General features: G+C 53.1%; 2 protein-coding genes across 3 annotated transcripts in view; one reads left to right on the top strand and one right to left on the bottom strand.

Annotated features, from left to right (window-relative positions):
* MAP3K9 (mitogen-activated protein kinase kinase kinase 9) overlaps nucleotides 1–9,006 on the top strand; it is a 91,049-nt gene extending 82,043 nt beyond the window's left edge. For both annotated transcript variants that reach the window (XM_070065169.1, XM_070065170.1), the window contains one exon: nucleotides 743–9,006. In XM_070065169.1, the coding sequence (XP_069921270.1) occupies nucleotides 743–1,227 (485 nt within the window). In that variant the 3' untranslated portion in view covers nucleotides 1,228–9,006. The remainder of the gene's footprint in view (nucleotides 1–742) is intronic.
* Nucleotides 9,007–10,895: 1,889 nt separating this feature from the next.
* The window catches only part of TTC9 (tetratricopeptide repeat domain 9), an 87,692-nt gene continuing 85,832 nt past the window's right edge, over nucleotides 10,896–12,755 (bottom strand). The window contains exon 4 of the mRNA XM_070065172.1: nucleotides 10,896–11,187. Within this exon, the coding sequence (XP_069921273.1) occupies nucleotides 11,070–11,187 (118 nt within the window). The 3' untranslated portion in view covers nucleotides 10,896–11,069. The remainder of the gene's footprint in view (nucleotides 11,188–12,755) is intronic.

The raw sequence follows: 12,755 nt of genomic DNA, 5'->3' as shown, positions 1-12,755 counted from the left end.
GCGGCTTCCAGGTGAACTGCGGCCCATCTGTGCATGTGGCCTTCACTGTCTAACACTGGACACACATGCTCTCATCCTGGGTCTTTCCTCCCACCATGCCGTGCTTCTCAGAAGACAGATTCTGACTTAGAGATGGCCGCTAGTCCATCAGAGGCACATGACAGTCCCTTCCAGAGAGATGTCAGCACCATTCAGCCTGCTGGCTGGCCCCTTGTTAGAGCCAGAGGTGTGACCTTTTGGGGAGCAGACATCCTCTGTTCCTCCCCTTTACACTCTGGGACTCAGCTCCATTCCTGTCACGTGTGTGTGAAATGGATGAACAGTAAAGGAACGGCACTCCCTTAAGTCAGGAGTCTGCAGACTTCTTGGTAAAGGGCCAGGCAGTGTTGCTGGCTGTGTGGGCCTTACAGGTCCCACTGAGACTGCTCAGCGCAGACGTGGCTGTTTTCCAAAAAGACTTTACAAACAAGTGGCCAGCTTGTTCATCATTTGCCAACATCTACCTTCAGTTGTTTCATGACAAATGTGGCCCCATTTCTGTAACTGGGTACAGGGCCCATGACCTTCCAGCCCACTGATGTATACCCACGGCCTCCCATCACGCCACATGGCAGGTACTTGGTGCTCAGTGCATGTTTGCTTGTTTGTTAACCACGTACAGAGTATCTGGCAGGGCTGGGAGGCAGCAGTCTACTGCCTGGCCCAGAAATAATGGTGCCTCTTCCTTTGTCTCCTTGGCCAGGAATGTTGAAAACCCCCAGTCCCAGCCGAGACCCGGGTGAATTCCCCCGTCTCCCCGACCCCAGTGTGGTCTTCCCCCCGACCCCGAGGCGCTGGAGCTCACAGCAGGACTCTACCTTGGAGAGACCCAAGACTCTGGACTTTCTGCCCAGGCCACGTCCTTCCGCCAACCGGCAGCGGCTGGACCCCTGGTGGTTCGTGTCCCCCAGCCACGCGCGCAGCGCCTCCCCAGCCAACAGCTCGAGCACAGAGACGCCCAGCAACCTGGACTCCTGCTTTGCTAGCAGCAGCAGCACTGTGGAGGAGAGGCCCGGACTGCCAGCCCTGCTCCCATTCCAGGCAGGGCCGCTGCCTGCCGCCGAGCGGACACTTCTGGACTTGGACGCAGAGGGGCAGAGTCAGGACAGCACCGTGCCACTGTGCAGAGCTGAGCTGAGTACTCACAGGCCTGCCCCTTATGAGATCCAGCAGGAGTTCTGGTCTTAGCATGACAAAGGTCAGGGGTAGGCAAGGGGGAAGCGGGAGGAGGTTGGGAGAGGGCGCTGGAGGAAGTAGGGGGAGCTGGCTGGCACAGCCCTTTCTTAGAGTTGGAAACCCCTGAGATCCAGCCCTGCTTCTTGCACTGATAATGCACTTTGAAGATGGAAGGGATGGAAAGAGGGCCACTTCAGAGGGTCTCCTGCCCTGTAGGGCCTTTCTGTCCATGTCTATCATAGGGACTGTGGACATGAGCTCTGGCTGTGTAGGGGAGGGAAGGTGCCTGCATATCCTCCGCCCTCCACAGTCTTCCTCGCCTTGAGGGTGACTCTGAAGAGTCACTCAGCCAAATCCGTCTGCTCTTCCCTCTCCTGATCAGTCGGGGATGCCCAGAGCTGTCCAGGAGCCCCTCGGTTAGCCCTGAGTCCAGCCTTCCCAGACTGCAGTGTTGGACGCTCTGTGATCTCGCTCCTTTCACCCTCTCCTCCAGCACCCGTGACTCGGAATCTCATCTGATGGGAGATGCGTGCTCCCCTGTGTCCTTTTCCTGCCAGCTGGAAGGCTGAAGGCAAGATGGCTTAGTACGAGAGCATACAGGGTGATACCCCTGGCACTACCTACCAGCACTTCCAGGTGCCCCACTTGTGTATTTGACCCCACAGGCAGTAAGGGCAGCTGCCCCAGTGAGAGCTACAGGGAGGGGGGAGCTAGGAAAGATAGAGTCGAGGGGCCGGGAAGAGGGCAGCAGAGTCTGTCCTTGTTCCTTTGGGAGACATTCTAGAGCAGAAACCAGCACCTGTTGAGGTACCCCTCTACCCACCTGGGGTCAGAACGTGAGCAGACCAGGTGCTGATACAAACATATGCTCATCCCAGGAATAGTTTCTTGGGAGGCTCACTGGTGCCAGTCTGCAGTCAGAGACAAAGTCCCTGTATTTACCCTTTTGTCGTCTGATCTCTGTGTTTCATCCCATCCCCTTGGCCTTCCCTCCCATCTTGGAATGAGTGGGCTTTGAGTTATGTGTGTGGTGAGTAGAGAGCTCTGCAGTGTACCAGAGTAACCTGTGAGGGTGGGCCCTGGGCACTGGCAGTTGGGACTTTGAGGGACTTCTTAGCCAGTATAGTAGAGCGACCACTGTTCTGAGTGCTCAGTGAGCCAGTGGTGGGCACTAACCTCCAGGTCCCCAGTTTCCTAGTTGGGAACTGACCGAGGCTAGAGGCCCCTAGTGCTGGGCTCTGGGCCATGAACTGGGTAGAAAGGACCACAGAGGCCAACTCTGACTTTTCTGGAATTTGTTTCCTTTACTTGAATGTAGAGCAGCTTGCCCACATCCATCTTCATGCTTCCGTTTACCTGGAGGTCTTCTGTGTTAGGTGCAAACAGTCACCTTTGTGTGGGAATAATAAATAACGTGGTTGGGAATAGAGTCCTTAGGTCATGTCCCTGTCCCTCACTGTTGCTCCATTGTCTTACCGTGGAGTATCTCCCTGGGTTACTGGAGCTCAGTTCAGAGTGGGGAGAGTGGTGGAGCTGGCATAGGTGATAGATTTGGCTTCTGCTCTTTCCCTGTCGCTGTGGTAGAAGCCCTGCCCTGGGGGTGACTGAAAGGGTGACCTTGGTATTCAGGTTGTCCCTTGCTTCATTCCTTAGCCCGCCACACCCCCCACGCCCCGTGTTCTCTAGCGCATCTCAGCTCTCTCCTCTTGGAAGCCAATACACAAGAGATTATTTTTGCCTCCATACTTCTTTTCATAGGTTAGAAGAGGGAAGAGTGAGTTTTATCAGCAGCTCCAGCCAGCCAAGTGAGTCCTCTTCCGGAGGATCTAAGTTCATAAATGGTCTGCACTGTGCCCTTCCCTGAGCCCCCAAAATCCCAGTCCCTAAGCCACCAACTCCTCTTACATGCTCTTGGCTCCACAACATGGCCCTCTGGTAGGGCACAGCCTAAAGCATAATCCAAATCATGCTGGCTCTAGACCATGTTCTGTGGTAGGAGGTAGGGGTTTTTCCTCTACTTGGTGTTTGTTTGTTTGTTTGTTTTCATTTTCTGCATTTTGATAGGTTGCAGCCATCTTTCTTAGGGAGATATAACTGACAGGGTGTATATGGGATGATGGCAACGTGATACCAAGCAGGAGGTGGCCCCCAGTTCTTAGCCACCCAGGGAAAGGGTAAGGCAGGGCTGGGGCTCTGCTGAGGAATTAATTGTACCTGAAAGACGCCAAAGAAGGGTCATTTCCAAAGATGCTGCCGTGAGCATCCACAAAGCCCGCCCTCAGCCCCTGCGAGCCGAGCCTTTGGCGGGCCCCTGCCTGCCACATTGCCTCTGGGGCAGGGCAGGAGACAGGATAAGCCTCTGCAGAGCGGAAGGTCTGAGTGGTCTCCTGTAGACTTGTGTTCCCTAAAGCTGTGTTTGAAGCCTCTTGAGCAGAAGTAGCTGGAGCTTCCCTTGTCCCTTGCCTTCTCTCTGCTTGGAGACGCCTCCCTTCTGCCCCTGGCAAGTGTTCACCACGTGGAAGGTGGGGAAGGGAACAGATCCCGTCTCCTTGGGTCCTTCAGCTCCTACTGCTGATAGTCAACATGGAATCCAGGCCACTGCCAGAAGGTATCCTCGTGTTATTTGTAACCAAGAGGCTTTGGTGGCTGCTCTTAGCTTGGCATCTGTTGGCATCTGCCTAGGGTTCGGCAGCAGTGATGTTAATCACAGCCATGATGAACTGGGCTTACACAGCTCAGGCCAGTGCCGGCTTTCCTCCTCACCTTCACAGAAGGACACCGTTTTCCTTCTGTGTTGGGCCATACTTGGTGGAGAAGGAGGAATGCTGGAAGAGGAAGATTCCAGTGCAGAGAAATTGGAAAGCTGTTGGGATGACTGCTGAGCTGGGCCAGCAGGCGCTGAGCCCCGGGAGCTCTGTTTCCCAGGCTGCCTTTGCCGCATGACCTTAGGCTTGTCTCTTGGCCTCTCTCAGATTTCCTACCTTTAAAAGCCCTGTCACATGCTTCCCTCACAAGGGCAGTGGGAGAATGTGTCGGAGAAGGTCCCTGAAGCAGCCCTGGCTCCTCGCCAGCTCCTAGAGGACATGTCCTCTGTCCCCACAGGATGAATTGCTAGAGCTGACGGTGTGGTGCTTGCCACCCATGCCTCGGGGGCTCGCCTGTTCTTTCACCCTGTGGCCTCTGGGAAAGGAGTGACTGGAGCTGGCTCAGCGTGACTAATGAGCCCTGGGGCCTGGCACATGCTCTTTCACCGCATTACACAGCACCTGGTCATGACAAGCATCCTTTCCCCCCACCCCCCACCTAGCCTGGCGGGCTGGCCGGCCCCACCATGTGTGTCTTAGGAATTGGGAGGTTGGTGGCAGCTTCAGAGTGACAGTTATCTGCAGAGCCTGGAATCAGACCAGTTTCTGGAAGAATCTTCGCAACAGGGTCCCCATGGGGCATGTGTCGTGGTGCTGGGTCCTTACATAATCCCTTTTTCCCCAGGCCACCATTGCTCAGAGACACGGGGAGGCACCCCTTGGACATCATTCCTGACCTTTGGTCCACACTGTTGCCTCCACAGCGGCCACACTGGAGGTCCCTTCCCTGCTCCTCCCCCATGTGGAGAAGACACCTCCTGAGCCATCCTGATTCTTTAAAGCAGACAGCAGTAGGTGGCAGGGCTGGGCACGGTACACTCCAGGGCTGAGCTGTGTGTCCAGCCCGCCCCTCTGTGAATGCAGAACCTTGACCTCTTCACCAAGTCTTCTTGGAGCCTGTGCCTTGGAGTCAGGTGTGTGAGGGCCTGGTCTGGAGCTCAGAAACATTCTTTGCATCTTGAAGGAGCTGGGGGAAGAAGCAGGTGCTGGGCTTCTCCTGAGGGCTCTGGGGAATGTGGGGCAGAGGTGAGAGCAGCCAGCAGTGCATTACAGCCGGTTAAGGCACCACAGGGGCAGGAACCTGGTGATCTGAGCTGTCTGTCCACAGGCATGTGAGTGCCAACATCTGCCTGTGTCTCTGGACCCTACCTGTGGACTGGGGATGGCATGCCTTTCCCCAAAGCCTCTCACCTTGCTGGACGGCCTCCCCAACGGAGGACAGTGTGTGGGGGACGGCTGCATGGCCGAGGGTCAGCAGCCGTCCATGTCAGCCGTTCCCTGTGATTTGGCGGAATCCACCACCCGCCCCTCCCTCAGGCAGAGATGACTTAGGAACGCATCGCCAGCTGCCCGTCTTCTTTCTGGCAAATCAGCCTTTTCCTCGGAGAGGAATCCAAATAAATCAAAGTCTGCATATGAAATGGTAACCCGCTGCTGCTTCTGGGGAGCCTTCAGGCTCCCGGCTTCCCCCGGGCAGTGCTGCCTGGGCGCTTACCACCTCTGGGCACTGGTGTTGGAAGGCAGGAGATGGGAGCTGATTAAGGCCAGTTAACAAGTGCCTGATTAGCCTGGGCTCCTGAGTTTCTCATGGCCTCCCTCTCCTGATGGGGATGAGGCCCACCCCCTCCTTTACCCATTTACCACCTGGGCCTCCCCATGCTGCTGAGAGGCTGAATAGGCCTGGTTCCTCTGACCCTTGGTGCCCGTGCTCCCTGCGTCCTCTGTGTGCAGCCTGCTTTGGGCACTGAGCTGGAAAGAGAGCCCCAGGGTATCTCCACACCTCTTTTTGTTTCCCTTGGAAACAGCCCTGCCTTGCCCCGACCCATCTCTCTGACTGATCTGACCTGCCTCCCAGCAAGCACCCCCACCTGGATTTACTTGACTGAGCAGCAGGCAGGGGCCAGGGCAGGACACTGGAGTACAGCTCGAGGGCTTCAGGCCTTTCCTGCTGGCACGTGTGCAGTGGACATCCAGGAATTCTGAACCCAGAGGCAGAATGGTTTTGGGGAGTCCTGGCAAGTGACAGGTGTCCGAGGCGGTATGTTGCCCACACCCAGACACCTGCTACACAGAGCCCGACTTCACTTGGAATGTGGATACTATGTGTATCATGGATTCTTTTCATTCTGATTTGTTAAAATACTGCATTGATACATGACTTACCTTGATTATTGAATGTTTGGGGTGCCTGTGAAGTTGGGCATCCAAGGCGAGTGCCTCACCTGCCCGCACCCTGCTCTGCCTGCCCCTCACCTGGACCTGTGAATGGGACTTAGGTTTCACTGTGAAGTAGGTTTTCTGTTTTCTAGAAGCCCGTCTGCCCGGGCCTGAGTGGGACGGTAGCTCTCCAGAAGTGTCAGGCTCAAATAGCACGACTGAAGACAGGTGGCGTCTGGGGTTTTTATTTGGGGCCTGTAACTAAGGGTGTCCTCCAGCTGCCTTGCAGCCCCCTTTTTGGACATGGACCAGGGAGCTTCAGAAGATTCATGGAATTAAAAGATAAGTCTATTTTGCAAAAATAAGTCCTTTTTTTTGGGCAAAAATTGGGAGAACCCATGCATGGTTTTCTCATCATCTGCCTTTCCCGTGAGCTTTTAGGAGACCCTTCGTGGGAGCTCTGGGTGAAAGGAAGTGGCCATGGCAAGTCCAGTTCTCCCATCTTCAACCCCTTTGGAATACGCATGCATCCCGGGAGGTGTAACCAGGCCTCATTCATCCTCCCTGCCAGATTTCACAAGGGCGGAAGTGAGTGGAGGCCTTTTCACTCCCTCACACGCCAAGAGAAGGGTCGCCCACCTCTGTGGCTGCAAAATATTGCCCATCACACTTCCACCAGGAGCGTTTTCCTGCTGCCTATCATTCTGTTGTCTTGACCTCACTCTGATCATTCGTCTCCCGAAGCCATGCTGGCCATGGCCAATCTCTTCTTTGTCACCAGAGCAAGGCAAGGGTTTATCCTGGCCCAGGCACAGGGACTAATATTAACTAAGAAATATGGATTTCTTCTGTGTGAGAGGCTCTGTCCTAGGGATTTATGTACATGTGAGGTCACTTCGAAAAGCCCATGAAAAATGAAGTTAAAGAATACGTTTATTTTGCTGCAAAAAAAAAATTTTAAATAAGTTCATGAAAGTGCATATGTTGAAAAAACTATGCTTGGGGCTGGCACTGTGGCTCACTAGGCTGATCCTCCACCTGCGGCACCGGCACACCAGGTTCTAGTCCCGGTTGGGGCGCTGGATTCTGTTCCGGTTGCTCCTCTTCCAGTCCAGCTCTCTGCTGTGGCCCAGGAGGGCAGTGGAGGATGGCCCAAGTGCTTGGGCCCTGCACCCACATGGGAGACCAGGAGGAAGCACCTGGCTCTGGCTTCAGATCAGCGCAGCACACCAGCCGTAGCAACCATTTCGGGGGTGAACCAATGAAGGAAGACCTTTCTCTCTGTCTCTCCTTCTCTCACTGTCTAACTCTGCCTGTCAAGAAAAAAGAAAAAAAGAAAAAAAAAAAAAGAAGAAGAAGAAAAAAAGAAAAAACTATGCATGGATTTCAAAAGAATTTTACATCAAAATAAACTTTATTCTATTTTTAAATGTTTATTTTTATTTATCTGAATGGCACAGTTGATGGAGAAAGAGTTTTCCATCTGCTGATTCACTTCCTAAATGCCCAAAATAGCCAGGGCTGGGCCAGACTGAAGTCAGGAGCCCAGAACTCCATCTGGGTCTCCCACGTGGGTGTCAGGGACCCAAGTACTTGAGCCATCATCTGTTGTCTCCCAGGGTACATTTGCAAAAGGCTGGATCAAAAGCAGAGGAGTCAGGAATCGGTGGAACACTTTGAAAACGAATGCTGGTACATTGCAAGCAGCAGCTTAACCCATTGTACCACACTGCCCACCTCTTTTAATTCCATTTCTCCATGAACTTTTTGAAGTACCCTCATAGATCTTTTGACTCCTTGCAGTATCATCCCCATCCAGGGCTGTGGAAGCTGAGGCAGCGTGGCTGTGTGCACTGCCCAGGTCACACAGCCCGGAAGCTAGTTACCGCTCTGCTGGGTTCCAGAGTCCCTCGTCTCCCTCTGAGCATGTTTCTAGACCACTGCTCAGAAGCCCTGAAATGCAGCTGGCAGGGGTTCGCTCCACCCGGGGCTTGAAGGTGTCGATCCCGTGGCTCCGTGTGCAGTCCACCGTTTCCCCGCGACTGCTCTTCACAACAGCTTCCCCATGCTGTGTGCCCTGTGCATCGAGCTTGGAAGCCTTTACTGTAGCTCCTGTGCCCTCGGGACCTTGAAACTGGACGTTAGCCTTTGTGTCGTATTGAGCCACAGGCCCTTGGCTCCCAGCTGTAGCAGAGAAGGGAGGACATGAACTTGTTAACTCTCTCCTCTGATTCCCCTCACCAACCATCCTGCACAGTCACCCACAGCCACACACACCCCACCCAGGTACCTCCTAGGCCAAGACTGCATCTTTTAGAGCCCTGAGGAAAGGAGTTGGAGATGGATTTTGCTGAGTTTAAGAAGATCTTTGGGATTTCCACCCCATTAGGACCTTAAGGTCCAGGTGGAGTTTGCCTGTGTGTGCGTTCAGCCCCTCTGTAGTTAGCAATGGTTTTCACCCCTGTTTACTCTGGTGTCTTGTCCCTGTGTCCTCGCCCTGCGTCCTTGAATTCCCATGTTGCCTTGGGATTTAAGTTATTGTATGTTGTCAACAATATTTAAAGATGGAAAAGTCCTGAAGGAAACTCATCAGGTTCTTCCCTTTGCTTTTTGTTTTTCTTTCGAGGTACTGTAAATTGTTAACTAGGGATGCCAAGCAGGCTTGGTTCAATGGCTTAAACCTCTTACTGTATTACAGTGTAATGCTGATCTCAGCCTGGTCCCAACGCCAGAGCACACAGAGACTTGAATAAAACTGTTACCACAATTACGTCTGGTTTGCTGTGGTCCTTTCCCTCCTTTTCTTTTTGGTTGAACTTGATGTCCAAGAAACTGGATTGTTTTCAGGAAATGTTCATATGTAAGAAAAAAAGTTTTCATATGGGGCTGGGGCTGGGGCCTAGCAGGTGAAGCTGCACCAGCAGTGCCAGCATCCCATATAGTCGCTGCTTCCAGTCCCGGCTGCTCCACTTCCACTCCAGCTCTCTGCTATGGCCTGGGAAAGCAGTGGAAGATGGTCCAGGTCCTTGGGCCCCTGCATCTGCGTGGGGGACCCAGAAGAAGCTCCTGGCTTCTGGCTTCTCGCTTTGAATCAGCTCAGCTCCAGTGGTCTCGGTCATTAGGAGAGTGAACCATCGGGTGGAAGACTCTCTGCCTCTGCCTCTCTATAACTCTTCCTTTCAAGTAAATAAATAAATCTTTTAAAAAAAGGACTAAAGACAAAAAGAAAGCCTATGGAGAGAAATAGGAATGCTGTGGGACAGAGGAGGATCGTCCCAGAGTCCCCCCGGGCCACAGGAGTGCTTGTGGACAGTGCCTGCCAGGTGATTCTCTCTCTCATAATTGACTTTCTGTGATACAGGCCATGGAGTTTGCTTTCAGAGCCACTCATGAATGGAGGATGCCTCCTGCCACTGTCCACCTGACATGTGGAGACAAGATTTGCCACTGGATTCCTGGTAGCTATAGTACTCTTAGATTTATTTATTTGAACGAGTGACAGAGAAGGAAAGACAGAGGTCTTCCATACTCTCCAAATAGCCACTGTAACCGGGACTGGGCCGGGCTGGAGTCTTCCACATGGATGGAAGGGGCCTAAGAACTTGGCCCATCCTCTGCTGTTTTCCCAGGTGCGCTGGCAGGGACTGGGTCAGAAGCAGAGCAGCCAGGATTTGAACAAGCACTCCGATATGGGATGTCAGCATTGCAGGCAGCAGATTAACCTGCGGTGTCACCATGCTGGGCCCTGCTCTTTCTTTCTCAGCTGTGTGACCCTGGGCAACCACTTAACCTCTCTGGTCTGCTTCTGGAACAAACAGATCGCAAAGCAGGTATGAGTTCACAGGTAGACCGTGTCTTGTACCACTTGAGTTCTGTCTCATTGACATGTGGATAAAAGGCTTCTGAACTTGGAATTCAGACACGCCCGTGTTGTGATGCCGCAGCCTTTCACTCCTGATCTCTTTGCCCTTCTGATGTTCTGTGACGGATGCTTGGACTGTCAGGGGAGGTTGGACCCTTTGCTGAAATCTGTCCTGGGTCCGGGTAACCTTTGTAAAACAGACTGGGCAAGGGGCCGGCACTGTGGCGTAGTAGGCTGAGCCTCTGCCTGTGGCGTTGGCATCTCACGAACACCAGTTCGTGTCCTGGCAGCTGCTCCTCCCATCCAGCTCTCTGCTTATGGCCTGGGAAAGCAGTGGAAGATGGCCCAAGTGCTTGGGCTCTTGGACCTACATGGGAGACCCGGAAGAAGCTCCTGGCTTCAGATCAGCTCAGCCCTGGCTGTTGTAGCCATTTAGGAAATGAACCAGCAGATGGAAGATCTCTGTCTCTCCCTCTCTCTCTAACTCTGCCTCTCAAATAAATAAATCAAATCTTAAAAAAATCAGTCTGGGCAAAGGTGAAAATTTGAACCCTTTGCTGGTGCCGTGTGGAAAGGTGTCGTGTGCTGTTTGCAGGCACACAGATCGTTGTGTTTCTGGAAAGCCGGTTGGCAGTACAGTATCGAGGATAACATGTGCCCTGTGATTCTTTGTTATCTCATTTCCAGTCTCTCAACATCCTTAGGGGTAGGTCCCGTTATTAACCTCATTTTACCTCGAAGAAGATGAGAGTCAGGGAGTCCACCTGCCCAAGGCCACACAGCTAACAGTGGAGCTGGGATTTGTCTGATTTAGCATGTGCATTTGTGAGGTTGATTTACAAGTCCTCAAGTGGTGAGTTTCTTGGTGTGCCTGCCCCTCTTCCCTGCCCAACCCAGAACCCGAGAAAGTGGGAGCCTGGAGACTCCCGTTGCGAGGGAGAAACACTGACTGCGTGGCCACACGATGCAGCTTACCCTCTGCCTGTGGGCAGGGCCCTCACCGAGGACCTCCTGTGCACCCAGTACGGGCTGCAGCCACACACTCCAAGCTCACTGAGGCAGCACTCTGGTTCCCAGGCACCGTGTGGTCTGGTGGGAAAGACCAAAAATGAAAGACATCTGTTTAATATGATGGAGGTGTTGTGATGACAGGGTGCTAAGGAAGCACTGTGGATGGGGTTGGCCTGAGCTAGGCTGGCTGACTTCACGGGAATGTGCCGAGTTGAGTCCTAAAGGAAGGGAGCATTCAATGGCGTGAAACAACGCAGTGGCCCTGTCCTATCAGCCACTCCCGCAGGGGAGCTGTCGTAGCACAGCTGCCGCATACTGCAGTGCTGGTCCAGGTGCTTCCCTACTAAGCAGGGGATGATGGCTTAAAGACTCAAATTCCTGCCACCCACGTGGGAGGCCAGGTTGGAGTCTGGCTCCTGGTTTTGGCCTGTTCTAGCCCTGACTGTTATGGCCATTTGGGATGTGAACCAGCAGATGGGAAATCTCTCTGTGCAACTCTGCCTTTCAAATGGTTTTATCATCAACCATATGAGCAATTATGTCGCCCTTAGAATCAGATTATGCAAGAATAAGGAAGGAAATGGAATACTCATGATAACTTAAAAGGCAAGATACAAAAATGAAAAACATTTAACCCCAATTATATGTTCAAAATATATTTCCATTTTTTAAAAGCTACACAATTGATATGCATAAAACTACCATAGATGATTCCAAAATGTTATGGAATTTTTTAAACTTTTTTTTTTTTTTACAATGAACAGAGTAATTTGATTTTCAGCAAAACAATGACAAAGTAGCTTGGGGAGACAGTCTTAAGACAATGGGCCACTGACAATCTAGCATCTTGCTAGATTGACTCTACAGCCCTCCAGTCACCAGGGCCAGCTTCCCAGTCCTGATGGGACTTCCCTCCCCGCAGTGGAGAGATGATGCTAGGATGACCAATCTGCAGGCTTCAAGTCGAAGCTGGTGAGGACGGAGAGCAGAGCATGTTCTCCGAGCAGAGGAGCCGTGGCGATCTCCTGGGGGCACAGCTGCTTAGGATCCTCGTGGCCAGAACCTGAGGGCAGAGTACCAGCACGCAGCTCACCAAGAGAGGAGCCGGGCTGGGCCTCGGTTCTGCACACCCTGTCCCTGGAATGTGCTTTGTTCAAGGCTGGGGCTGAGGTCCTAATCCGCTGAGCCCTGTGCTCCCCACCCCATCAAGTCCAACTGACTCAAGTGGGAGAACATGTTTGGCCCAGGGAGAGGGGTGGAGGCGAAGTGTGGGCGTCTGCTGCTCCTCCTCTCCGACGCTGGCCACACTGCTGCATCCAGCCAGGAGGGCCTCGTGCGTGGTCTCTGGGAGGCTCAGGACACTGCTCTGTGATCAGGGGCAAAGGTGAAGGGAGAGCAGAGACCATGTGCGTTGAGTGCAGGTGTGATTGGCACTCCATATCATCTGCAGGAAAAGGTGCACACGTTCCGTTCCTACACTCCTATTACAATCTCCCTGCCTCCAGCCCACGCCCCTCCCTCGCTAACACCGTGCCGGTCTCTGCTTCCTGTAAGACTTGATTTTCCAGGCATGGAGGACTCTTTGACAGGTCAGAGTAGTAGCCTCCTTAGGAGCAGATTTTCCGGCTACCTACTTGGGTGTCAGA

Source organism: Oryctolagus cuniculus, chromosome 20 (genome assembly GCF_964237555.1).
Source record: "Oryctolagus cuniculus chromosome 20, mOryCun1.1, whole genome shotgun sequence".
Taxonomy (NCBI): domain Eukaryota; kingdom Metazoa; phylum Chordata; class Mammalia; order Lagomorpha; family Leporidae; genus Oryctolagus; species Oryctolagus cuniculus.
The sequence above is the reverse complement of the archived record's forward strand: the minus strand, read 5'-3'. Positions and strand labels throughout refer to the sequence as shown.